The 25253-nt window shown below is 52.9% G+C and overlaps 1 protein-coding gene across 2 annotated transcripts in view; it reads right to left on the reverse strand.

Moving 5' to 3' along the window:
- Psd2 (pleckstrin and Sec7 domain containing 2) overlaps positions 1-24391 on the reverse strand; it is a 54154-nt gene extending 29763 nt beyond the window's left edge. The window contains exons 1-5 of one of the 2 annotated variants that reach the window (XM_090331408.1): positions 24179-24391; positions 10253-10675; positions 8102-8548; positions 7554-7748; positions 2941-3021 (exon numbers count right to left, since the gene is read on the reverse strand). In XM_090331408.1, the coding sequence (XP_090187534.1) occupies positions 2941-3021; positions 7554-7748; positions 8102-8548; positions 10253-10626 (1097 nt within the window). In that variant the 5' untranslated portion in view covers positions 10627-10675; positions 24179-24391. The remainder of the gene's footprint in view (positions 1-2940; positions 3022-7553; positions 7749-8101; positions 8549-10252; positions 10676-24178) is intronic. The other variant, XM_090331407.1, reaches the window with a different exon arrangement.
- Positions 24392-25253: the final 862 nt, after the last annotated feature.

The following is a 25253-nucleotide window of genomic DNA, read 5'->3' on the forward strand; positions in this document are numbered from 1 at the left end:
CTCTCTCTCTCTCTTCTCTTCCCCCTCCCAGGGTGACCCCTTATGCTAAAGTCAAGAGGATGTAAGGTATGAGTTTGAGTTACCCCCAGCCCCACTCAGGATCCCCCTGGAAGGAGACAGAGGACAGATGGTGAAGAAGTCACAGATGAGCATTGTATCTGCTCTGTGTGGATGCACTGCTGCCTCCTCCTCCATTCTGAGCCCAAACTCTCCACCCCTCCCCTCACAAAGCTCTCTACATCCTAAGTCTGAAATGTCACCCTAAGTCCAAGCTGTCACCAAGCCCTGGTGCTTTGTGCTTCACCTTCATCCCAATTCCTCGTCCACACCTTCATGGAATGCCCAAGGCCTGCCACCACCTTCAACATGCACCCCTGTCCTCCTCCCTGCAGAAATCTGTAGACTTCTCTAAATGGAAAGGCCTAGCCAGGCACAGTGGTTCTCACTTACAATCCCAGCACTAAGGAGGCAGAGACAGGAGGATTGTGACTCTGAAGCCAGCCCTGCTGCCTAAAACCTGTCACTGGCTCCCAAGACCCTCAGGGTAACACCGAAGGCGCTCACATAGTGGGTTTGCTGATTGCTGGCTCCCCTCCTGACTCTCTAACCGCACACTCATCTGCTGCCTCCCTGACCACTCGCTCACTACTCTGTGCTCTCAGGTCTCTTAATCTCCATCAAGACCTATCATAGACCATCCACTGCTTAGGAGATGACCCCTAAAGTGGACCCCAAAGCCAAAAGGATCAGGAAATGGAACTCGGGTCCCTCACCTGGAAACCATGCCAGGGCCTGGAAAACTCTCCTTCTCTTGGAAATTACAGGTTGAGCCAGCTTGGGCCTTATCTGCCCTGGGTTTGTGAGAGTACTGTACTGCCCACTTCTCTGTACACCCTCTGGACTGCCTCCAAAGAACCCACAGGCACCTTCAAGTCATCTCCTGGCTGGCATTTCCTTTCAGGAGGCCTTCAAGGAATCCCAACTACAGAGCACTTTTGAAATACAAAGACCCTCCAATTCCACATCTGCTTCCATCCTCTCCCTATCCCCCCTACTCCCTGTCCTCTCTCTATTCCCCCTGCTCCCTGTCCTCTCCCTATCCCCCTGTTCCCTGTCCTCTCCCTATCCCCCCTGCTCCTTGTCCTCTCCCTATCCCCCCTGCTCCCTGTCCTCTCCCTATCCCCCCTCCTTCCTGTCCTCTCCATATCTCCCCTCCTTCCTGTCCTCTTCCCCACTTGCCCTCTCCCTCTTCTCCTCAAACTCCATCAGTTCTTGAGGGGGTGACCCCCATCTAGCCCTAGTTGGGCCTTCCAAGGAGTCACCTATCCCAGCTCTTCCTTTCCAGCCCACCCTTCCTTATTCAGGGCTGCTCACCAGGCCCCACCCAGCACCACCACCTCCACACTCTCAGCCACCCCCAGGTCCAGTCTCGCCCTGCCCGCCCTCTCTTCATGTCTGCCCACGCAGTCCTCCTATTCTAGCCTCTGAGCCTCCCCTCTAGCTCCAGCCGCAGGCCAAGTTCTCTTCCACCTGATCCTCTTCAGAGGCCTGAACACCACTGCTGCCAATGCTGCCTTGTGCCCAGCACTGTGGGCTCCCCAGTGCCTGAGCCTTGACATTGATCTGGTGTACATACCCACCAGGTCCAATGTCTAAGCTGAGATCTGAAAATCCAGCCCAAGCAGATAAATCCAAAAGATTATCTCCAATTAACCAGCAAAAAGCTGAAAGTAGAAATGTGGCTCATGTGGCAGAGTGCCAGCCTTGCCTTGAGTGAAAAATCCAAGCAAGAACATAAGACCATAAGTTCAAGCCCCAGTACCAACACACACACACACACACACACACACACACACACACACACACACATGTGTGACAACATAAGAGGACCTAGCCTCTGTGGACCCACCACACTTTGCTCTAGCCTACTGTCAACCCCTCCTGCAGCTGGTCTCTGGCCAGCACAGACTACAGCCACCCACCCCATCCTTCCTCCTCCCTGTGGCCTGCTCCTGGCCACCTGAGGTCTGTTTCCTGAATTCAGACACCAGTAAAAACTCAGATGAAATCTCCTTAACCACTTCCCCCTTCAGTGACTATAAGGAAGTGTCTCTATTGCTGCCAAATTTCCTGACCTGAGAAAATAGGAATGATGGTGCCTAGCAGACAGGGTGCATAAGTGTCTATGGATGTGGGAGGCAGAAAGGACTCAACCCAAGCAAGCCCTCTGCCTGTAGGGAGTGTGGCCTAGTGGTAGAGTGCTTGCCTAGCATGCAAAAATACCCAGATATGATTCCTCAGTACCACATATATAGAAAAAGCTGGAAGTGGTGCTGTGGCTCAAGTGGTAGAGCTCTAGGCTTGAGAAAGTCCAAGGACAGTGCTCAGGCCCTGAGTGTAAACCCCAGGACTGGCAAAAAAAATTTTAAAGAGCCAGGTGCAGTGGCTCACACCTATAATCCTAGCTTCTCAGGAGGCTAAGATCTGAGGATTGTGGTTCAAAGCCAGACCAGGCACTAAAGCCTTACTCCCACCTGCAGGTACTCACACCTGTCACACAGCTGGCACTTACTGAATAGTTGAACTACTGTTGCTCTTATGGTGCTTTCCCATGCTGCACCAGAGAGCCAAGCAACTTCCTTACTAGACAGAGAGGGCAGATAGGGATGAAAATGGCAGAAGGAGAAATCAGGTAAGAAAGAAGGGTAGAGGGGGTAGAGTTTGATTGGAATACATGCATGCATGAATTGCAGTGTGCCAGTGAAAGTCTCCCTTGTACAACTGCTGTAAGCTAATTTTAAAAGCAAAGAAATAGAGACAGAGAGAGTGACAGTTGCCCACAGTTACACAAAGGTTTTGATAGAGCTGCAATGAGAATCCAGATGTGCTGATCATATCACCCCAAGAGACTGGCCCAGCCCAGATCCCAGCCCCACTGACCTGAGTGCACGATCCAAAGTGAGGCCTGAGAAGTCAAAGAAACTGAGGTACTCCCCGGCGACCAGCTTGCTAAACTCATTGCTGGAAAAAAAAAAACATAGGATGCCAGTTAGAAGCAAGGTCCAGCCCAAGGATGATAAAACAATAGGTGGTACCTGGGAATGGATGCCAGAGTACCCTAGCACACCCATCCAGATCTGCTTTCCACTGCTCCCAATGGGGCTCTAACAGACCAACATTGGGCTAGAGCATCAAGAAAGCTTCTTGGACAGGGGCTAGTGTCTTATACCTACAAACCTAGCTAGTTAGAAGACTAAGATTGGGAGGATTTCAGGGGCCGGCCTAGGCATACACATACGACTTCTTCTTGAGCACTGTGGTACATTCTCACATGTCATTCCAGCTATCTGATATGCTGAGACTGAGAAAGTTGAAATTCTAGGCAGCCAGAGCAGCCTAGAAGTCCACAACTTGCAGTCCACAAGACTCCAATTTAATGAACAGAACTTAGGCTTGGCCGTGCACGCCTGTCATCCCAGCTATGATGGGAAGTACAAAATAACAAGACTGTGGGACACACATGAGGCTGGGCACAAAGTGAGATCCGATCTCAGAAAGAGCCGGTGAACCAGTGGGACAAGTTCACCACAGAGGGAGTCTCACCCTTCCTATTTTACTTAGCAAGTGGAACTACTAGTAAATTTTATCTCTAACCAGAAAAAAAGAAAGAAAGAACTAGTCTGAAATGTGGCTCAACAGTACAGTGTCTGCCTCGCTAACATGAGACCCTGAGTTCAAACCTCAGTACCACCAAAACTAAAATAAGAAGACCTCCTGGAAGAAGCAATACCCTCAACAAACTTAGGAAAGTAACAGTTATCCAGATGAAGGCAGTCGGGGATAGAATGGTGCCAGGTGCTTCTATCAGAGGAAGCCACCCACAAAGCCATGTGGCCAGTCCCTAGAGGGCAGGAATGGGGAAGCAAGAGGTGACAGGAAATCGAGCCTGAAGGGCCAAGAAAGAATCAGGATGGGATTATTGGGGTTTGAAACAGGATGGTAAGATGTGAATTCTGAAATACCATCTGCTATGTAGACACCCACTGTTAAGGGTATAGGAGATGGGGCAAAGATTTAGAAGTCCTAATCTACCAGAAAGGGAGATAGATTGGATTGTAGGGTATGGCTGGAAATGGAGAAAGGTCAGTCATCAGGATAAGGACTTATCATGATAAGTCATCATTCACAAGGCTAGCAGTGCTGGGGGGGAAGGGGAGAGGAATACAGTTGAGAACAAAGGGCAATCAGACAGCAGCCCAGGGCAGATGAGGAAAGTCCAGGGAGGGAGGGAAGGGACCAGAGAGCCAGGAGCAAAGGAGACAGAAGTGGAGAGGAAACTGAGTGTCACCCTGGGGCCAACAAAGAATATGTTTTAGTTAGACTAAAATGAAAAATTTTTGCCAAAAAAAAAAAAGGAACAAATTACCACCTGATCCTAATCAAGCCTCAAGCTTTCCCTCCAATTCCAAGAATCCATGGGAAATGGACAAACATGTAAAATAACACCATGAGGATACCATATTGAACACATGGGGAATCTCCCCAGGATAAATGGCTTAGTTTCTTCTGCAAATATGTGGCCCTTTAAAAGGGAGGTAGCCAAGTGTAGTGAGGCAGGCTGGTTGGTAATCTGGAAGTAGAAGATCAAAGGCACTTGCCTCCAAAACATGAGGCTCTTAGTGAAACCCAAGTATGGGGTCAGAAGAAAGGACTATTATGATTAAAAGACACTTCAGAAGGCTGGTGATGTGACTCAGTGGTAGAGAAGCTATCAAAGTGTGCAAGCACAAGTTCAAATCCCCCCAGTACAAAAAATAAAGAAATAACTCTTAAGAAACATAAGGCCAGATGCAATATTTGGGTCTTGTTCTAATTTGAACAAACAAACCATTTTTAGACAGAGAAAATTAAACACGGACTGAATGTTTAAGATGATTAGAATATTTTTTTAGTTAGTTTAAAAAAATACAATGGAATTATAATTATATTTTAGAAATTTCTTTACCTATTAGAACATTAAGGCATTTTTGTATGCAATAATTCAGTATTTGAAATATGTTTTAAAATACTTTAACACAGGGCTGGGAGCATAGCCTAGAGGTAGCATGCTTGCCTAGCATGGGCAAAGCCCTGGAGTAGATTCCCCAGAACCACATACATAGAAAAAAAAACAGAAGTGGCACTGTAGCTCAAGTGGTAGAGTACTAGCCTTGAGCAAAAAATGTCCAAGGGCTGAGAGTTTGGCCTAGTGGTAGACTGCTTGCCTAGCATGCACGAAGACCCAGGTTCAATTCCTCAGTACCACATACATAGAAAAAAGCCGGAAGCGATGCTGTGGCTCAAGTGGTAGACTGCTAGCCTTGAGAAAGTCCAAGGACAGTGCTCAGGCCCTGAGCCCACACCCAGGACTGGCAAAAAAAAAAAAAGTGTCCAAGGACAGTGCCCAGGCACTGAGCTCAAGCCTGAGGACTGGCATATATATATATATATATATATATATATATATATATATATACACATTAGCACATAAACCAGACACCAGTGGCTCACACCTGTAATCCTAGCTACTCAGGAGGCTGAGATCTGAGGATTGTGGTTCAAACCCAGCCTAGACAGGAAAGTTAACCACCAGAAAACAGGAAGTGAAGTTGTGGCTCAAAATAATAGAGTACTAGTACTAGCCTTGAACAAAAGAGCTCAGGGACAGCACCCAGGCCCTGAGTTGAGGCCCTATGATTAACACCAACGTCAATAACAAAAGCCAAGCCAGAGTGAGAGTCCTAAGTTCAAGCCCTAGGACAGGCACCCCCTGCCTCCCCTCCCAAAAAAATAAAAAAGAAACTTTAGCAAATGGATAAAAGACCTATGCTGTAATAGAGGAAACAAGATTCGGGGGGGAAAATGGATAACTTTGAACCTATGGAGTTTCATGTATTATTTTCTCTGCTTTTGTGTATGACTGAAATTTTCATAATAAAATGTTTAAAGAGGTAAAGCATTCACCTAGGATCTGGTTTGACCTCCCAACTCCATTAGAAGAAAAAAAGGTTAGTAACTACAAGAAGTTAGACATGCTACTAAAGGTGACCTGGGCAGCAGCCAGCAGATTCAGAGGCCAAGTAAGGAGGAGAGAGAAAGGGGCCTTCCCTGCCAGAAAAACCTGAGAACTCTGACTAAGGTAGGGACAGATTCTTGAGTGGCAGATGCCTGCAGAGAGAGAAAAATCCTCCCCGGGGTGGGGGGTGGGGAATCCTGCAAGCTGCCAGAAGATAGGAGGGGGCATTTGGAGCCCAGAGAAGGTGTGATTTTTCAAGCTATGACTGCAAGGAGCCCCTAGAGCAGGAATGACAAGGAAGCCACAGAGGGTGGAAGAGGCTGGAGCCAGAAGAGGAGCTCAAAGTATGGGAGGCCAAGTCTGCTCTGCCCTTCTCAAAGCCTTCTTGGAATAACAGAGGCATTCTGTATAGAAGGGCCTGAGGCTGGAGACATACTGCAGTTGACAGACTCAAGCAGTGCCCCAGTCCTCATCCCCAGTCTCTGTCCACTATACTCCATTTGCCTAGCTCCCTTTGCATTCACCCTGAAGTCCTAGGCTTGGGCCTTGGGGTTTCCAGACACTCACTTTGTTTCTTGTTGTTGTTGTTGTTGTTTTGTTTTTTTAAATCTTCAACACAGGGTCTGAATGCTGTCCCTGAGCTTTTCTCTGCTCAAGGCTAGCACTCTACCACTTTGAGCCATCAGTCCGCTTGTGGTTTTCTGGTTTTCATTGGAGAGAAGAGTCTCATGGACTTTCCTGTCCAGACTGGCTTTGGACCATGATCCTCAGACATCAGCCTCCTGAGTAACTAGGATTACAGACATGAGCCACCGGCACCTGGCTCTGACCCTTATTTAGTGTGTATAGATGCCAATCTTGGGGCATGAACGCAGGGCCTGGACACTACCCTTGAAGTGTTCTACTGTTTGAGCCACAGCTCCATGACTGACTTTTTGGTTTTTTTCTGGTTAATTGGAGATAAGAGTGTCAAGGACTTTCCTGCCCAGGCTGGCTTCAAACCATGATCCTCAGATCTCAGCCTCCTGAGTAACTAGAATTACCAATATGCACTATCAATGTCTGGCTTCCAGACCCTTTTGCTGGTGCCAATAGATATTACAGCTTAAGGAGAGCTAGGGATCTGCTTTCTAAGTTCTGGAGCTTTCATCTCCCCCTTAGGTTCCCCTCTCTCACTGACCCCGTTTGGTAGGACACTAGCCCCTGACGCTGCTCCTCCCTCACCACTACCCATCGTGACCCCATAATTACATCCTACTCCCAAGCCCAAAGGGCCTGCCTGCCATCCCAGCCTCCCTAGAAGCAACATCCCTCTCCCAAGCAGCTCAGAAAGGAAATAAATTCAGGGCAAGGCCAAGAATGAGGACAGTGGCAGGAGGAAGTGTCCTTGAGGGACTCGGGGGACCCCTAGCACCAGACACCCTGAAAGAAGCCGCTCCCAGCCTGTTCTTGCTGAGGAAGACAGTGGATTTGCCTTAGGCGTGCAAGGCTTACTCACTTCTTGCCCAGCTGCCGAGCCACATCACAGCGTTGGAAGCCCTCAAGGTGGTAGAGACGGCGGGCCAGCCGACGGGCAGCTTCGTTGACCCCCTGGCAGCCGTTGGCCAGCGGGTCTGTGCCACCAGGCTCCAAGCCCTCTGAGCTGCTCAGCTCCGAGTCTGAGTCTGACAGGCCATCCTTCAGGCTGGGATCACTGCAGATGGAGAGGAGAGGATAAGAAGCCCAGAGCAGAGGCCCTTGTGGAGCTGAGATCCACTTTGGGAGAGGGACAGAGGGAAAAAGGCTCCACCATAATAGAATGGTACCAAGCTGGCTTCCAGAAAAGCCAAAGTATATGCCCTCAGCACTGCTCCCTGACCGAGCAGTGGAGGCAGCCAGGAAAGCAAAATGGAGCCCCAGGACCCAGATGGGAAGTCTAGATGCAGAGGATGGAGAAAGGTGACCCTGGAGAGGGCGTGTCTCTCTTGGTCATCTGGTCACTAGTGTGCTTCGCCTCCTTTGGGTCTGCTCAGTGGCTCCCCCAGCTCCCGGTCCAGCCCCCCTCACCTGGTTGAGTTCAACAACTTATCCGTGTCTTCGTCCTCATCATCTTCCTCTCCTGGGCCCCGGGACTCATCTTCATGGAATCCGTTGGGCACCGCCGTGAGAGACAGGTGACTCAGGACATTTTCTGAGCGGCTGCTAGAGATGGAGCGCCGCAGGGGGCTGCCCAGCCCCCCGTCACCACCAGCTGCCCCCATGTCCCCCTCTGGCCCCATATCTCCCAGGCCCAGTCCAGCTCCGGGCTCGGGGCTGTCTCGGGCCCTCTGCTGAATGAGGGGGGTAAGGGGGGCCTCGAAGCTGACGCAGCTGTCACTCTCATCCGTAAGGCTCAGCACGTCCAGGGAGTCAAGGCTGCTGTACTGGGTGCCCCGCAGCAGCTCTGACTCCAGAATCTTCTCAAACGTGGCACTGAAGCCATCCCGCACGTCTGGCTCTCCAGGGCCATCCAATCTGTGAGATTCAAGAACCTTGTAACCAGTTTGCTCAGGTGTCCTCTCTATAAAGGAGCTGACCCCAACCCCTGTCTGCACCTGGGACCTCTCAGGCTATGTTCTTGTTTTGTGTTGTTTTTCTGGATAGAATCTCCTGAGGGCTCAGATGCTGGATGGCAGTTGAGATGCAGCAGTGAAAAGGAGCTAGGGCCCACCTAGCCTGCAGCAGGACTAGCTACTCTACTAATGCGTGGCTGTGAGGCCTCTTTTCTTGGCCTGGTCTGAGGCACTGCTCCCTCTTTGCTCCCAGAGCTGTGTGGACATGTCTCTGCTGCGGCTCCTCTCACACAGCTTCATAACTGCTGTCCCCACAGCCTAGTAGATTCTTAGCCAGCTGCAAGAGTCTGAGGGGGACAGGCCTACAGCCTGTGTCAGCATCTCTCCTGTATTCTGTCCTCAGGCTCTGTCTCCGTGTCCTCGCTAACCCTTCTCAGCCTGTAATATTCTGTTTGTCCCCTGTTTAGTATGCTCCCCAGCTCCCTGCTCCCCAAATTAAAATTCACAAGGCCAATGTCTGCCCAGGCCTATGCTAAGTTTTGGAGACACTCAAATAAGACTGCCCTGCCCTTGAGGGTTCTCACCCATTGCCAGAGCCTCAAATGGGCACTCCCATCCCTCCTCTCTTCATGCAACTGGACAGAGTTTTCAAACCTCCATCTGCCCCTACCTTCAGCCATCCCAAATGAACAAAGATGGTACACAAGAAAGCCCCAGACACTACCCCCACCCTAGCCACTGTTAGTTGCTGGCCACCTGAGCACCCAGTGCCCACAGGCTCCAAATTCATATACCACATGCCTACCTTCAGAGACCTAAAGACACTTCTCCTACGTGCCCACATGCCCACACCACTCCCACTCACAGGTAACCAGCCAGTTCTGAGCATATGAACATTCTCAGACATCCCTGTGCCCCCAGCCCCACCCTCCTTTGCACAATGGCACCCCCAAGACTCCAGTCTCTTCACTTCCTACTGAGGATAAGAGACAGGGTCATAACTCAAGTGAGTGAGTGAGTGAGTGCGTGAGATTCCTGGTGGAATTTTCTGAGGGAAATCTCCTGGGAAGTCAGTGGAGAAAGATTATCATATATATGCCTGCTTTCCTAGAGCCAGCTGCAGAGTTGGGAGACTCTCTGGGAATCTCCAGGGAGAGGGAAAAGGGGTCGATCAGATGACCTTTCACATCAAGTCCTTTAAAAAGGACTTTGAATTCTAATATGGCTGGTATGGAGGGAGTATACTCTCCTACCCCACATAAAAACAACTCATAATAGCCCAGGAGAGCTGAGGGCTGGTCTTTGACTTCTTTTTCATGGCTCTCCTTTCAAAACATCTAGAAGCTAGACAAAATAAGAGTATCAAGGGCTGGGAATAGTGATAGAGTGATTCCCTAGCATGCATGAAACCTTGAGTTCAATTCCTCAGTATCACATAAACAGAAAAAAAAAAGTTGGAGGTGGTGCTGTGGCTCAGTGGTAGAGCACTAGTCGAGCACAGAGAGGCTCAGGGACAGAGCCCAAGCCCTGAGTTTTCCCCAGGACTGGCCTAAAATAAAATAAAATCCCCAATGTATATGGGCTATCAAGAGTCAGAGAGAAACAAGGTCACAGGGCAACGGAGCTGGAAATGTGGTGATCCTGCCCCTTCCAAACACCCACGTACCCCAGCTGAGGGTCTTCAGCATCTAGACAGAGGCTCCTGGAGGCTTCATCCCCCTCTGCCAGCCCTTCAGCCCTCCAGGGCCTGGACTCTGTTGAATCTTCCAGAATATTTGCATCTGGTCCCAGTGCCAGGCCATTGGTGATGGAGAGGTCAAGGCTGAGGTCAGGCAAGGCTGCTTCCAGATGCTCTGTAGGCTCTTCCATGTCCACCAGGGTTCCTGTTTCCTCAGTCCCTACACAGCTGAGGCAGCTACTCGAGCCCTCACTGGCCACCACTCCATTCTGAACTCCAGGCTCTGACTCAGGTTCCAGGCTGGGTTCCCAGGTGGTACTGCCTTCTGTGGGCAGTGGAGTTGGGAACTTGTCCTCCTCCATGGCAGCCACTGCCTCTGTCCACTCTAGCTGCTCCTGGCACTCAGTAGACCTGGAAGAAGACAGAAACACTGGAGTCAGTAGACAGAAAAGGGGATGGGAGTCTAAAACCCAAAAGAACTCCCACCAAGGACACCAAGATGATCTCCTCAGGAACACTAGGTTCATGGTAGGACTCTCTCCCTGGCTGTCCCAGCCAGCCTCCCTCATCTCTCACCTGACCAGAAACCCCTCTTCCCTAGTCTATGGCTTCCCTGCTAACACTCAGGTCTCTGCTGTGCCCTCCAAAAGAAATCACCAGAGCCCCATAGACGATCCAGATGGGAGTTGGGGCGTCAGTGGCTCACGCCTGTAATCCTAGCTACTCAGGGGGCTAAAATCTGAGGATCACGGTTCAAAGCCAGCTCCAGCATGAAAGTCTATAAAACACTCATCTCCAAGTAACCACCAGAAAATGGGAAGTGGTGCTGTGGCTCAAGTGGTATAGTGCTAGCCTTGAGTTGAAGAGCTCAGGGACAGTGCCCAGGCCCAGAATTCAAGCCCCACAACCACCAACAACAACAACAAAAAGATCCAAATGGGGAGGACACAGTGAACCCACCCCTACAGCTGGTGAGTGACACACAAAAGCCCTGGCCTACAACAGCCAGACCTCAGGGCTCTTCCATGCTCTCTGCCTTGACTCCAGGACCCAGAGATGAGTAAACTTTGTGGTTAGGGATAAGCTATGCTGGGGGTGGCCTTTAAGGGGAATTAAGAGAAGAGGCTAGCAACTCAACAGAAGTGCAGTTTAATCCAGGCAAGTTCCACTCCAGGGAAGCGCCAAGAAACCCAGAAGCAACCATAGCCATGAGAGGGCCAGCGAGAGGCGCTGTCCAGGGTGCTGGGCGGAACCCACCACTGACAGCCTCACAGGGAGCCAAGGCTGCTCCTGCAGCAGCCAGTACACTCACCACATCAACAGGAAGGAGCCTGGAGCTTCGACCCATCCAGGCCTCTACCAGAGTGCAGTCAGTCAAGGAAGGACTCACAGAGCCACCACGAAGCTCTCTGGAAAAAGCTGTCAGGAACTCAAGTCCTGTATTACTCCCTTCTGTCTTGTGCTGGGTCTGTTTCTCTTTGGGCAATGGAAGAGGCCCCTTAGCCTACCGGGTATGTCCCAGCACCAGCCCATAACAGCTTCCTACCCAGCTGGGGAGAACAGAGGCTGGGAGGAGTGGTCTAGGTCTCACTCTGCCTCCTCCCCACTCGGCACCTTAACTACAAAGTTTACATATATCTCTGCCAGAAGACACAAGCCAGTCCCTGCCAACACCCTGAGAAAAGCAAAGAAGTAGAAACCTGGGCATTTCTCTTTTCTGTTTGGGCCACTTCCTTCCTTCCTTTCATGGGACTTGGCCACCCCCAGCTCCCTGCTATCCTGAGGAGCAGGGGAGGAATGGAGGAGAGGAGAAATGGTAAGCTTTCTGGCTGCAACAGGACAAGCCACAGGTGCAGTGACCAAGACGTGAGCCCAAACTCCCTGTACATGTGTGCTGATAAGTCTCATTCAAGACTCCATATACAGAATTGCCAGGCCCGGCTCCCTCTTGAACCAGACTGTATGGGGAAGGGATAGGATAATCTTTAATCTCAAAATGAGGCAAGCATGAGAAACATGCTAGGACGTCCCACCTAGAGAGAGAAGATGAGCTCAGAGAGGACGATAGATTTACTTCTGTGAGGACTTCTAGGCCCTCCAGAGAAACTCAGAGACCATACCCTGGTTAAAACTCACTTAATCCAGAGTTTGCGCACACACAGTAAAAGAGAATGGGGCCTGACCCTCCCATTCTGAGCTTTGCCTTCTGGAGTTTTTTGACTACTGCATGATAATAAGATTTTACTTACTAAAAACAAATAAGGAAAATCTGAGAGCCTGGGCCCTGATCCGAGGACACTAGGGGCCCTTGGGGCTCAGCCCAGTGTGAGGGAGTCTTTCTGGTCTGCCCTACATCCCTACTGCTGCCGGTGCTATTTCAATCCATTCCCTCTGGTTGTGTACCCAAAGGAGGGACGACAACATCTAGAGGTCACCTCCCTAACCATGACTACAGCTGGGGGGGGGGGTGAGGCACACGGAAAGGAAAGAGAAGAGAGGAGGCCTGGGCCCTCTGTGTAGATTCTTGTCTTCTGGCCTACTTTGCAGTCAGAGCTAGCATAGGCTCTGGCTCTGAGGAACAGGGTTTAACTGGGTTCCACCAGGAGCCTCATACTTCTGAGCCCTTGCCTGGCATGGTGGGGTCCCCTCTGTGCCTCAGCCCCCACTGAAACCAAAGATTCGAGAATAAAGTGGTTTCACTTGATTCTCAGCCTACATCAGCTCCGAAGTCAGGAGTGAGGGGACATAAAGGCTCTTTTTGAGCTAGGCACTGTGGCTCACACCTGTAATCCCAGCTACCCATGCAGGAAAGTCCATGAGATTCTTAGTACCACTAACCATCAAAAACCTGAAAGCAGTGCTGTGGCTTAAGTAGTAGAATGCTAGCCTTGCGTGGGAGAGGGGGAACCGAAGGGACAGCAGCCAGGTTCTGAATTCAGGACTGGCACCCCCCAAAAGGCCTTCTTTGGCGATCCTTATGCCACTGTCACGCCCAGATCCCAGCAGCTGCCTCTGTCCAGCTCTCGCCCTACCTGTCCTGCCATGTCCTTCTGCAGCTGGCAGCAGGATGGGGGTCCTGCCAACACTGGGCATTGAGCCATGTCCTCAGTTTCTGGGGTGGGAAGACAAGGGGCAGCATTGAGCTCTATTCTGGACAGAGGAACCCGGAGTCCTTGCCTGGGCTGAGGGCCAGTCATGCCCTCGTGCCCAGAGTCACTGAGTCCCAGAGAGGTGCACAAAGGGGAAGTTTTGGGGCAGAAGCATAAAGCAGAGCCCCCAAGTGTTCACTCTCACCCAGGATCTGCCCTGCAAACATCTGCAGAATGAAAGCACTGAGTCCCCAGAATGTTCTCCTTCCCCAACAGTAGGTGGAGAACTGAGATCACAAGAGCTCTAAGAGAGCCACTACCCCGGGAAGGCAAACTCAGCACAGAGGCCCAAGAAGAAAGGCTGCAATTCCTATACATTGGACAGATGGGGAGACTGAGGCCCAGAGCCTGAAATGACTTTGCTTCAGATCACACAGTGATCTGCCTCAAATACTTGCTTGTTAAACACGGCATTTGAAATATGATGTAAAAATCAATGTTGATGAATTCTTTAAGAACAGAAAAAGTAGAAGCTAGAAGGGCTGAGATTCAGGGTAAGCCTGTTTCCAGGCCCATTACCAGACTCTCCACCAGATCAGGGCCCCAAATCTTCAAACAGAAGGCGTAGCCCAAAGCAGTAGCCCTGCCTTCCCCCAGGCCTGCTGGCAAGAGAGAGTATAGCTGGGCCACTGGCACCATCCCAAGGGATTTCTCAAAGGGACAGGCTGGCAGTAGCCAAGCTCCCCTGAAGCCTGATCCAGGCCCCTTTCCAGGTGGGAGTTCCTAGTGCAGCCTTTGAGGTGACCTTGGGCTCAGCAGTCTCTCTGTCAACATCAGTCTAAGTGGGGACCATGAAGACAGTGGAGCCCTGGCTAGGCCAGGCTTGACTGCTAAGCCACACACTCCCTAGGTCTCAGCTGCTCCAGAGACAGTCCTGTCCCCCTCCCCATTTTCCCCATAGCAGCTGGACAGACTTGTGAAAACACAAATCGCATCACATGTTCCCCTCTTGCATAACCCTCCAACACCTCCCATCACCCTTAGATTAGAATCTGGTCTCCCAGGATGGCCTAAAAAGGCTCTGCCTGAGCTCATTCTGCCCTCTCCCCGCCTCCCACCCTCATCAGCCACACTGGCCTTCTTTCTGCTCTCTGAGCTCATTCCCACCTCAGGGCCTTTGCACCAGCTGTACCCTTGGCCTAGAATACTCTTTTCCTAAATCTGTACATGACTGCCTCATCTGCTATTCAAAGTTTAACCAGGATGCTGAGTCCCAGAGAGGCCCTCTATGACCCTCTGGCGCTCTCACACTCCTCAGAAGTGCAATACACGCAACAGAACTGAAACTCCTTTTCTATCTGTTTCCTTACTTCCTACCCAGATCTCTGCGTCTTGGGAAGGCAGGGACCTATTATGTTCAGGGCTTTTCCCCCAACCCCCAAGGGAGCTTTGAATAAGTGACCTAGGGTTGTCATGATCGTCCCTATTTCTGGAGACGGAGAGTTTGGGGAGTGTACTCCAATTACAAAGCTATGGGCTGGGAGTTTGGCCTAGTGGTAGAGTGCTTGCCTAGCATGCACGAAGACCCGGGTTCGATTCCTTGGTACCACATACATAGAAAAAAGCCGGAAGTGGTGCTGGGGCTCAAGTGGTAGAGCTCTAGCCTTGAGAAAGTCCAAGGACAGTGCTCAGGCCCTGAGCCCAAGCCCAGGACTGGCAAAAAAAAAAAACAAAAAAACAACAAAGCTAGAAGTCAACACCACTGATAGGGATAATCTTAGGATCCCTCTCATGCTGGGATCCAAGCCAGGGGCTGTGGGAAGCTGAGGGGCAGTCAGGCGATGGAGCCAGCAGGTAGACTCTGGAAGCCATCACAATTTAAAACCCAAGGATGATGCCCCTGACAGTGGCTCATGCCTATCATCTTAGCCACTCGGGAGGCTGTGATGTGAGGATCACAGTTCAGAGCCAGGCCGGGTAAACAAATCCAGGAGTCTCTTTTCTCTAGTTACTCAGCAAAACATAATCAGAATTTGAGGCAAGGTTCAAGTGGTGGAGCACAGATGGGAGAGGAGGAGGAGGAGGAGGGGAGGAGGAGGAGGAAGAAGAAGAAGATGAAGAAGGAGGAGGAGGAAGAAGAAGAAGATGAAGAAGGAGGAGGAGGAAGGGGGGGGCAAGCACACATAGTATTTACTTGCATACTTGCCTCTGTGTCCTTTTGTTGTTGTTGTTGTTGTTACCAGTACTTAGACTTGAACCCCTGACATCACAAGGACACAGGGGCAAGTGCCTGTCTATGTACATCCAAATGTGAGCACACACACACACACACACACACACACACACACACACACAGCAACCCCGCTGGGTGGTAAAGTGGGCATGAGGAGCCTACTAAGAATGGTGAAGGGCACCATTCCAGGGTTGACATGTCTGCTTAAGGAGAGTCTTCAAGCGGGAAAGGGACAGTGCTAGGCTTCGGGCTGGGTAGAGTAAGAAAAATAAGCATCTGCCTTGAGCACTGTCCACCACAGTGGCAGTAGGCCGTGGGGAGGGCGGAGGACAGGCCACTTGTTGGAAATGGACACGAAGGCAGTCCTGGTCCTGGGCTCTCTGGGGACAGGCTGAATAGAAGCCGCTCCATGTCTAAAGGACATAGCCCAGGCAGAGTATGTAGAGGGAGGACCTGGGGTCCCAGAGCCTCGGTGTGGCGCTGAGGCTGAGCTCACTGCTGTCCCAGCAAGTTGGGCTGGAAGCCAGGTCAAGCCAGCTTTGTCTCCTGTATGCTAGAGGTGCTCTGGAGAGCAGAACCCCACTAGGGTCTCCTTTCCCCTGACGCATCTGAAACTATTCCCAAGTCCTGGGCCTCTTTCAGCAGTCGATGGAGCTGCAGGCTGCACCCCAGATGGAGTTCTCCTTGAGTCCTAGGGGATCTGAATGTTGGCACACAGCGTCTGGAGTCTGTCTGGGGAGGCCTACAGACTCCTGGTGCCGCGCAAAGGATGGGGATGTGAGCATGCCCGGGACCTCCCTGACAGACTTCTAGTGGGCACAGGAGACAAAGAAAGATGGAAACTTTCATTTGCAGATCACTCTCTGCCTCTAGGAATCCACCCTTCCCCTAAATTCCTACTGCATATCTCCCTAGCTCATCTAGATTGTAGCATGTGGGCAGAATCTTAACACACACACACACACACACACACACACACACACACACACACACACACACACCACAATCAAAGCAAGTAGCTAGCATGGAGGAAGTGCTCAGAAAAGACCTAGGCCTCTCACCAGCCTGGTTAAGAGTTGGCCCTAGCCTGAACATTGCAGCAGGGTGGGGAAGAGAGGGTGTCCCCTCAGGGACCCAGCTTGGACAATCTTCCTTGTACGGTAATAAGTTCCTCAGACAGAGATAGTCCAGGACAGTAAACCAATACCCTAGCTGAACAGTCAGAAAGATCTGGCTTCAAATCCATCTGCTGTGTAACCTTAGCATCCTTCATAAAACAAGACAAGCTGGTAGCACCTGCTCATGGGACTCATGTGAGAAATAAAGGAAATGGTGAATCTGAAGTACTCAGGGAAGGGTGTGCCAATGCTTTCTAAAACTTTCACAGGTCTGCCCCATGCCCCAGGAGAGATGTCCAGAAGAGCAACACAGCACAGGCCATCGGCCTGTGGACATCTGCCCTCGGAAGCAGTCCAGAGGGCTCAGAGGCTTTACAGGCCCAGTCTGTGCATGGAGGCAGAAAAAAAAATCCCTGTGAGGATGGTGGGGAGGGACACAGAGGGTCCCCCACATACCCTCCTGAGGCAGGGGACGACCCTGCAACCTGATGCCATCAACTAAGTCCAGGCTCACACCAGGCTTCAGCCAAGAGTGGGAAACCTGAGCTCCCCTTCCAAGCACCCTTCACATGGTGTCTGTCTGGGGTTATTCATGAGCCAGCACCATCCCTGAGTTTGACCACCAGGGAATCAGGCTTTGCCTTGGGATGTGGGGTGAGGAAGGACTCTTTCTCCCAGGAAGAGGTCCACAGGGCTGGGAGGGCATTAAGCACCATCTGCACTGGGCCCGCAGGCCCCGAGGTTCTCAGGGCTCATTCTGAAAAGGTCATTCCTAGCCATCTCCCAGCTTCCTGCTCTCCCTACAGCCCTCCCCCATCAATTCGGTGCCCTCATTTGCTTATCATTTACATATATCTGCATGCTGTTTAGGGGAGTCCTTAATACTGATGAAATCCACAACATTTGATGTCAAATCCCAAGTTTTGTTTCTAACCAACAGCTCTGTCCTGAACCTACCCAGGACCAGTGGCCAGAATGACGACTGCTCTTCAACTGCAGAGGCACCCAGGACACACGCCCCACCCCACAGCCCACAGTTCACCTCTAGCATGTGGATAAAAGTGAGCTGGTGGCTCACGCCTGTAATCCTAGCTACCAGAGGCTGAGATCTGAGGATTGCTGTTCAAACCCAGCCTGAGCAGGAATGACAGTGAGCCTCATTAGCCACCAAAAAGGCAGAAGTAGAGCTATGGTTCAAGTGGGACAGTGCCCAAGCCCTGAGTTCAAGCATTAGGGTCAGTAACAGACAGACAGACAGATAGGCAGACAGGCAGACAGGCAGAGAGAGTCAGATTCCAAGAATTACAGTAACTAACAAGCTACCAAATGCCACTTGGCTCTAAAAAACACCTAAGCCAGGCAAACCAAGGGAACTCACGTGGTTTTTGTTGGTGGGGGTGGAGGTGGGGGTGGTGTTTTTGCCATCTGGGTGAGGAGCTCAGGGAGCCATCTCCCCAACCACCTTAAACAACCAAGAGACATGAGGCCAGAACTCCAGTCACCCTGCCTCTCTGCCCAGTTTGTCTATGTCCCACACCCTATGTCCTCACGTTCTCTGTCCACATCCACAAAGGACCCTTCTTCCTACCAGCCACTTCCCCTGTGACCTTGTCCCACCTCCCCCTCACTCTTCATTGTGTGGATCCTCTTAACCTGCCTTGTATGTCCTCTACTCCACCTCCTGTCCGTGTCTGTCCTCTGCTTTGAGATTTCAGCTCAGGTCCAACAAAGAAAACACCACAGTAGGCATTATAAAGTAGAGGGCTATGAGAGTGGCTGGGTAGGGCTTTTCCACGCCTGGCTTCTCACTTGCCCTCATCCACTAAGAGTACAGCTGAGTACTGGTAAAGCCTTGAGCCCCAGGAGCAGTGCATGGGGCAGGAGAGGACGGGGAGGAGGTCAAGAATCAGCCACAAGACGGAACTGACTCCTTCTGAACAGGGGTGGGGAAGCAGATCGGGAATGAACAGGAAGTTCATGTTGAAGGATCTGAGCTGGAGGCAGCTGGTAGAAAGGAAAACTGAGATACAGAGGAGGCTCCTGGAGCTCGGGAGGTTGTGGGGAAGGCTTGGGGATAGGATATGGAGGCCATAGCACAAAAGTGTCAGGACAGCTGCAGGACTGCATGCAATTGGTAAGGTGGACAAGGCAGCTGTCCTATAGTACTCTCAAACCAAGATCCAATAATGGACTCAGATATGCTCACATATGCCTGTGATGCACCTATTCAAGAAATAGTGATCAGGGGCATGATTCGCCAGGCGAATCCTAATTACTCAGGAGGCTGAGATCTGAGGATCGAGTTTCAAAGCCAGCCCAGGGGGCTGGGAGTTTGGCCTCGTGGTAGAGTGCTTCCCTAGCATGCACAAAGACTCGGGCTCGATTCCTCGGTACCACATACATAGAAAAAGCCAGAAGTGGTGCTGTGACTCAAGAGGTAGAGCTCTAACCTTGAGAAAGCCCACGGACAGTGTTCAGGCCCTGAGTACAAGCCCCAGGACTGGCCAAAAAAAAAAAAAGCCAGCTCAGGCACTAAAAATTCCATGAGACTCTTATCTCCAATTAATCACTAGAAAAATCAGAAGTTGCACTGTGGCTCAAGGGATAGGGCAGGAGAAGAAGGAGGCCCCAGACTACAGCAGGCCTGAAAGGTGGGCTGGTTTGCCTTTCCTTATAGCCACTAGGTGCCCCCAAGTGGTGTTAGGCAGTGTGGCATGATGGAAGTACTCTGAAGAGAAAGAGTGGGACTGGTTGGGCCAGCATGACAGAAAAGACATCCCTAAGGAGGCTCAAGATGCCTGGGAATGGGGACCAGGGCTGCTGTGTGGCACGGGGGAGGAAGGAGCCTGTGGCTAGCTGGGCCCATTGGAGTGATGTGGGGTAAGAGGAATGTTAGGAGGCCGTTGGATGGCTCAGGTGCTGCTAGAGGAGGAAGAACTGCATTCGGGCAGGGTGACAGAGGATGCAGGTAGGGTTTTTTGTTTTTTGTTTTTTGGCCAGTCCTGAGCTTGAGCTCAGGGCCTGAGCGCTGTCCTTTGGCTTTCTCAAGGCTAGAGCTCTACCACATGAGCGCCTGGCTTTTTTCTACATATGCGATACCAAGGAATTGAACCCAGGTCTTCATGCATGCTAGGCAAGCACTTTACCACTAGGCCAAACTCCTGGCCCCGTGGATGCAGTTTTTTATATAAGGTCTGAGGATGGGTGTGGAGGGAACCATTTCCCATGTGCTTACCCTCTCTGAATGTGATTTTGAGGTAAGGGCAGAGGAGGGTCACACAGAACCCATAAAGGGAGTGGGGGTGATCTTCCAGTCACCACTAGGAAAGGATTGGAGCAGGCCAGGGGCCAGCTCAGAGGTGGCTGCCCGCATCAAAGTCAAGACATCACCCCCTTTTCTCATTGTGCTGCTTCATGCTTGACAAAACTCGAACCCTGGGGAAATCCAGTGCCTGCTTTATTCCATGAGGGACTGAGGGAAACCATGACCTCAACTGCTCTCACTGAAGGCCTAGCACCAGGAATTCAGAAGGGCCCCTGGGCTGTGGGGTGCTCACCAGTGGGTTCGAGGTCCACCATTGCTCCCTGCGCTAGCAGCTCGTTCACACTTCCTCTGCACCCCTAATCTAGCCTCTCCTCACCCATCCTCTCTTCCAGGAGGGAAGGTGTCCTTGCTCCTTACTGGTCCTCACACCTTCCCTCATTAGCAGTCCCTGCCTGGGTGTACCTAGCCCTCCCCCCACCCTCACGGTGGCTCACTGATGTCTACCAGATGTCTGTTCTCCACTCTCCCGTCTGGAAGGACTTGGTGGGGTTTGCTGGTATGTGGACAACCAAGTGGAAAAAGTTCCTGGGATGGGAAGGGAGGAACAGGTGTGAAACAGAGGGAGCTCTCAGCCAAGTGGCCCACTGTAGGGCAAGCTGATAGCATGAGTCTATTAAAGTGATTCGTGAGGTATATGGCATCACCCATGGAAGACGGTCACCCAACATGATGACAAAAATGGATGTTACTAAAAAAGAAACACAGAAAATCAAGTTTAATCCAGATTAGTAGGTTTTATTATAGATGAGTGCCAATAGCTCATGCCTATAATTCTAACTACTCAGGAGACTGAGATCTAAGGATTATGGTTCAAAGCCAGCCCAGGCAAGAAAGTCCATGATACTCTATAAACTACCAACAAACCAGCTCAAGTGGTACAGTGCCAGCCTTGAACAAAAAGCTAAGGGACAGCACCCAAATCCCTGAGTTCAAGCCCTAGTACTGGCCCCCAAAAACAAATTATTATAATCATTAGATTATGTGCTCCTTCATCAAGTAAAAATTAAGTAGCTATAAAGAGCATCACTGGAACAAGTAGAGAACACTTGAATACAGACCACATATGAGGTCACATCCCATCATTACCAAGTCCCTTGGGTTTGATAATCATGTAGCTTTGTTTTGGCAGAGAAATGCCATTGTCTCAGGAAATTCATGCCAAAGTGTTTCGAGGTGAAGACTTATGATGTGTGCGCCTTACTTTCCAAAGATTGAAGGAGAAAGAGAAAAACAAATGAAGCAAAATGTTAACACCAGCAAATCTAGGTCTCTAGGTAAAGGCCTATAGGTGGGCATTCATTACACTATCAGGTGTGAGAGATAGAAAGGGAAGTAAAAGAAGGGGGGCACGGGGAGATGTTCCAAAGAGAGTTGCTGAGAGGCAGACGGTCAGGACAAGGGGACCTCTCTGTCCCCAAACTAGTAGCAATCTGGGGCCATGAGCCTATCATAGGCTGGACATAAGTCACCTCGGCCAGCCAGACACCAACTAGAATGAGTCACTACTTTGCAGAAAGCAAGGGGGGAGGAGGAGAAGGCTAGACCCCCAGGATGCAGACTCCTCTATGAGAAAACTTCCCTGGGAACAAAGACTGTAAGAAAGCAGCCAGTCCCAAGGGGAATCATCAGGGTAGGCCACAGCTAGGCAGGCATGTAGGCCCCTCTCCCACCTCTACTGAGCTGTGGCAAGAAGCCAGGTTTGGTCCCAGGCCCACCCACTCCTCAAACACCCCCTAGGAAGATGACAGCCTGAGTGTATCCTCCTATGTGAGGAGCTAGGCTAAATATGGAGCCTCAGACATAAGATGCCGCTCAAAACAGATTTTCCTGGAAAAGACCATCTGGCAAAGCAGGTCTAGAGTATCGTCTGTCTCCAGAGGCAGCATCAGTCTCCCACAAGCGGAAGTCCGGAATGAGAATCCCTTCATCCTGTCTCTGTAGGAGGCCCCAAATGTGGTGCCTCAGTTTCCCCTTAGGTCACACTTGTCCAGATGAAGATGTCCTCAGGCCCATCTTTTTCCTAAGCTATACCTCCAGGGAAGAAGAGCATGAGGGCTCGGGACCCAGGTCTGAGCATCAGGAAGTTCTGCCCATGTCTGTCTTGCCTCTCTGATGCTTACTAACCAAGAGACTGAACAGACAGTGCTCCATGGCTCCAGCATGTCTCCCACAGCGGGGGAGCACTGGCAGTGCTCCTCATAAAGACTATCTGCTGGCGTAGTGCCCGGTACCAGGAGGCAGTGGTCCATAGATGGAGGCTGGGCAGGTTGATGCCCCAGCACAGGACTCTCAGTCCTGTCAGGAAGAGGAAGCCATTCTTTCTGGCTAGCTTTTTTCCTATCCTTCAAGAAAGACCCCAGAAGTGGGCACCAATCAAGTCTGGTTGTGGCACATGTAACCCATAGTTGTAAAATGAGAACAAGCATCCAGAGAGAAGGGACACCCCTGGGGACAAATCTCAAAGCCCTGAGGCTTCAACTCTGCAAGAGGCAGCCCTTGCCTCTCTAGGACACTTCAGCCATCCCTCTATTTTTAGCTGAGCCTCACCCACCCTCATGTGTGGAAACCCCAAGAGTTCTTGCCATGTGCTTGCCATGTCTCCCCTAGGACCAAATGTTCCAGGGGCCCCACTCAGAAGCTACTGTCTAAGTGGGGTACAAGGCGCTCACACATGGAATCCTCCATACCTGGGCAGCTGAAATCTGAGGATCAGTTGGACGCCAGAAAGTTTGTGAGACTCTTATCTCCAAGAAACCACCAAAAAGCCAGAAATGGTGCTGGGCTCAATCAGGAAAGCTCCAGCCTTGAGTGAAAAAGCTAAGGACCACCACCCAGGCCCTGAGTGCAAGCCCCAGTACTGGCACAGAAAAGGCCACTGGCTCCGACCAGACCCTGGGAGAAAAGGGCTTTGGGGAGGGAAGCTCTCCCCTCCAGACACACCGGGTAGGCAGGGGAGAACAGCTGGTCTATTCTTCCCACCCCAGGATCCCAGGACACAGAACTTGTGCCTTCTCTGAGAGGCAGGGCTTCCGGTGTCTCAGGAGAGTGAGAATAACTGCACCTGCCAGGCCAGGGCAGGGAGTAGAGGTGGTCTCCATGTCCCCTACCCATGGATCCCGCAGGCCTAGCCTCTTAGCTCTGCAGTCTGGAAGGAGGACTAGGGGAGCCCAAGGAGACCCTAGATGCCCCCCTCGGCAGACTCAGGCTGCCCACCTGTGCTGACCAAAGCCTGAGCCCTCTCCCTCAGGTCAGCCTGGCTTTCGGACCCTCTTCCATGGTGACTGCTACATTGGTTTCTCCCCCCTCCCCATTTCTGGACCCCACAAGATGGCCCCAAGACAAAGGGGTGGACAGTGGGCAGTGGCCCCAGGGCCTGTGCAAAAAAAACAATGCCCCCACTTCTCATTCAAGGGGGCAGCGCCCCATCCTCCAGGAACAACAAGGAGTCTGGGGCGGGGGAGGCCCACGGGGCAGGGTGGTCTCCACATCTGGACTCCCTGCCCCACCCAGCCCTGCAGTTGGCTCCGAGGCCCCCTCCTCCCCGAGGCTGCCACCGCCTTTATGTGGCTCGGGCCCGGCCGCCAGCCACGCCCCCGTCCTCCAGCCCGGCTCCGCGAGGCCTGGCCGGCCTGCCCGGCTATCAAAGTTGGGAAACTGGAAGCAGACGTCAACCCTCGGAGGCGCTCGGCGGCGGCCCAGGCGGCTGCCCGCAGGCCCCAGCCCCCCACAGCCGCCGGCCCGACCCCGAGCCGCCGCGGCTCCCGCCCCCGCCCCGCCGGCGCGGGATGGCACCAAAGGGGGAGGGGGCCGGAGGCCGAGTCCGGAGACCACCGGCCGGCCCGCCCGACCCTCCCTCCCCGCCGGCCGGGACCCCGGCCCCGGCCCAGCCGCCCCGGGCTTCCGCGCTCGGCCCCGTCTCCATGACAACCGCATCCTTGGGATGCTCCAGCCCGGCCGAACTGCTCTCCAAACGTAGCTTTGTTAGCAGACCCGGCGGGCGCGGAGGGCGGAGGGCGGCTCCCGGCGCCCCGCGTGCGCCCCCTTCCCACCCTCCGCGCCCCCTCCCGGGCCCCGGGAGGCCTCACCGGGGAGGGGCGGGTCCCGAGCGCGCGGGGCCCCGGGACGCGGCCGCCCGGCCGCCCCACTCACCGGCCGGGTCCCGGCCGCTGGGCGCAGCCCCTCACGGCGGGGCCATGCGGAGGCCGCGGGGTGGCCGTCCCGTCCCTCCGCCGCCTGTCGGAGCTCCCGGCGCCGGCCTCGGTCCCCTCAGGTGCTGGAGTGGCGGCGGTGGGAAAGCTGAGCAGAGGTGGGGACGGACGGCAGGAGGGAGGGAGGAGAGGCGGGGGGGAGGAGCGGGAGGGGCGGGAGGGCTGCGGGCGGGCGCCGAGCGCGAGTGACCGAGCCCCCCCTCCCCACCAGCGCACTCGCCCGGCGCCTGGGCACCCGGCGGCGCTCGACCTGCGGCGGGCGGGGCGCGGCCGACCCTGTCCCAGCGCCGCCGCGCGCGGGCCCTTTAAGAAAGAGGGGGAGGGGAGCGCCGCGAGGCTCCGCCCTCTCCTTGTCCCCCCCCCCGCCCCCCTCGGTCCCTGAACCCCGCGCCAGATCCAACCACAGCCCTTCCCTCTGCTAGGCGCTCCCGCCCCGGGCGCGGAGCCCCCGGGACCTGCCACCCCTCCTCCAGGTGCAGGGGGGTAGGCCCTTGCCCTCCTCCAGTAGCCTGTCCCCCCATCTCACTCCCGTCCCCCCCAAAAGCACCACTCACATCCGAACACACTCCCATCCCCAGAGGGCAGTGGGCAGCACAGGGGGGCAAGGCGCAAGCTGGCCGGGGAAGCTGGGCCTGGCCCAGAGCTGGAGGGGCTGGGAGGAGAGGAGAGACAAAGGAGGGGACGAGAGGGGAGGGAAGGGGCCGCCATCTCCCCGCACCTGCCCCAAGAATCTCCTGGGCCATGACCTTGAAGACCTCCCTTCACTCCAGGTGGCCCTGGCTGCCCGGGCACCCCACCTCTTGGAGAAGTACTAAATTCCCCTGCCCACCCAGGATGCTAAGCAGACCCAGTCCTTAGAAAAGAAACAGGTGAGAGTCAGGCCGTGCCACAGAGGCCATTTCCCCGCGCCCCCTTCCATTCAGTCTGGTCTCTCCCAACTCTCTCCTGGGTCTCCTATGTAGCAGAGGGTTCTGGCCTAGCCTCTGAGCTTCCCCGCTGCCCAGGGCCACCCAAAC

Source organism: Megascapheus bottae, chromosome 4 (genome assembly GCF_031878675.1).
Source record: "Megascapheus bottae isolate mThoBot1 chromosome 4, mThoBot2.hap1, whole genome shotgun sequence".
Taxonomy (NCBI): domain Eukaryota; kingdom Metazoa; phylum Chordata; class Mammalia; order Rodentia; family Geomyidae; genus Megascapheus; species Megascapheus bottae.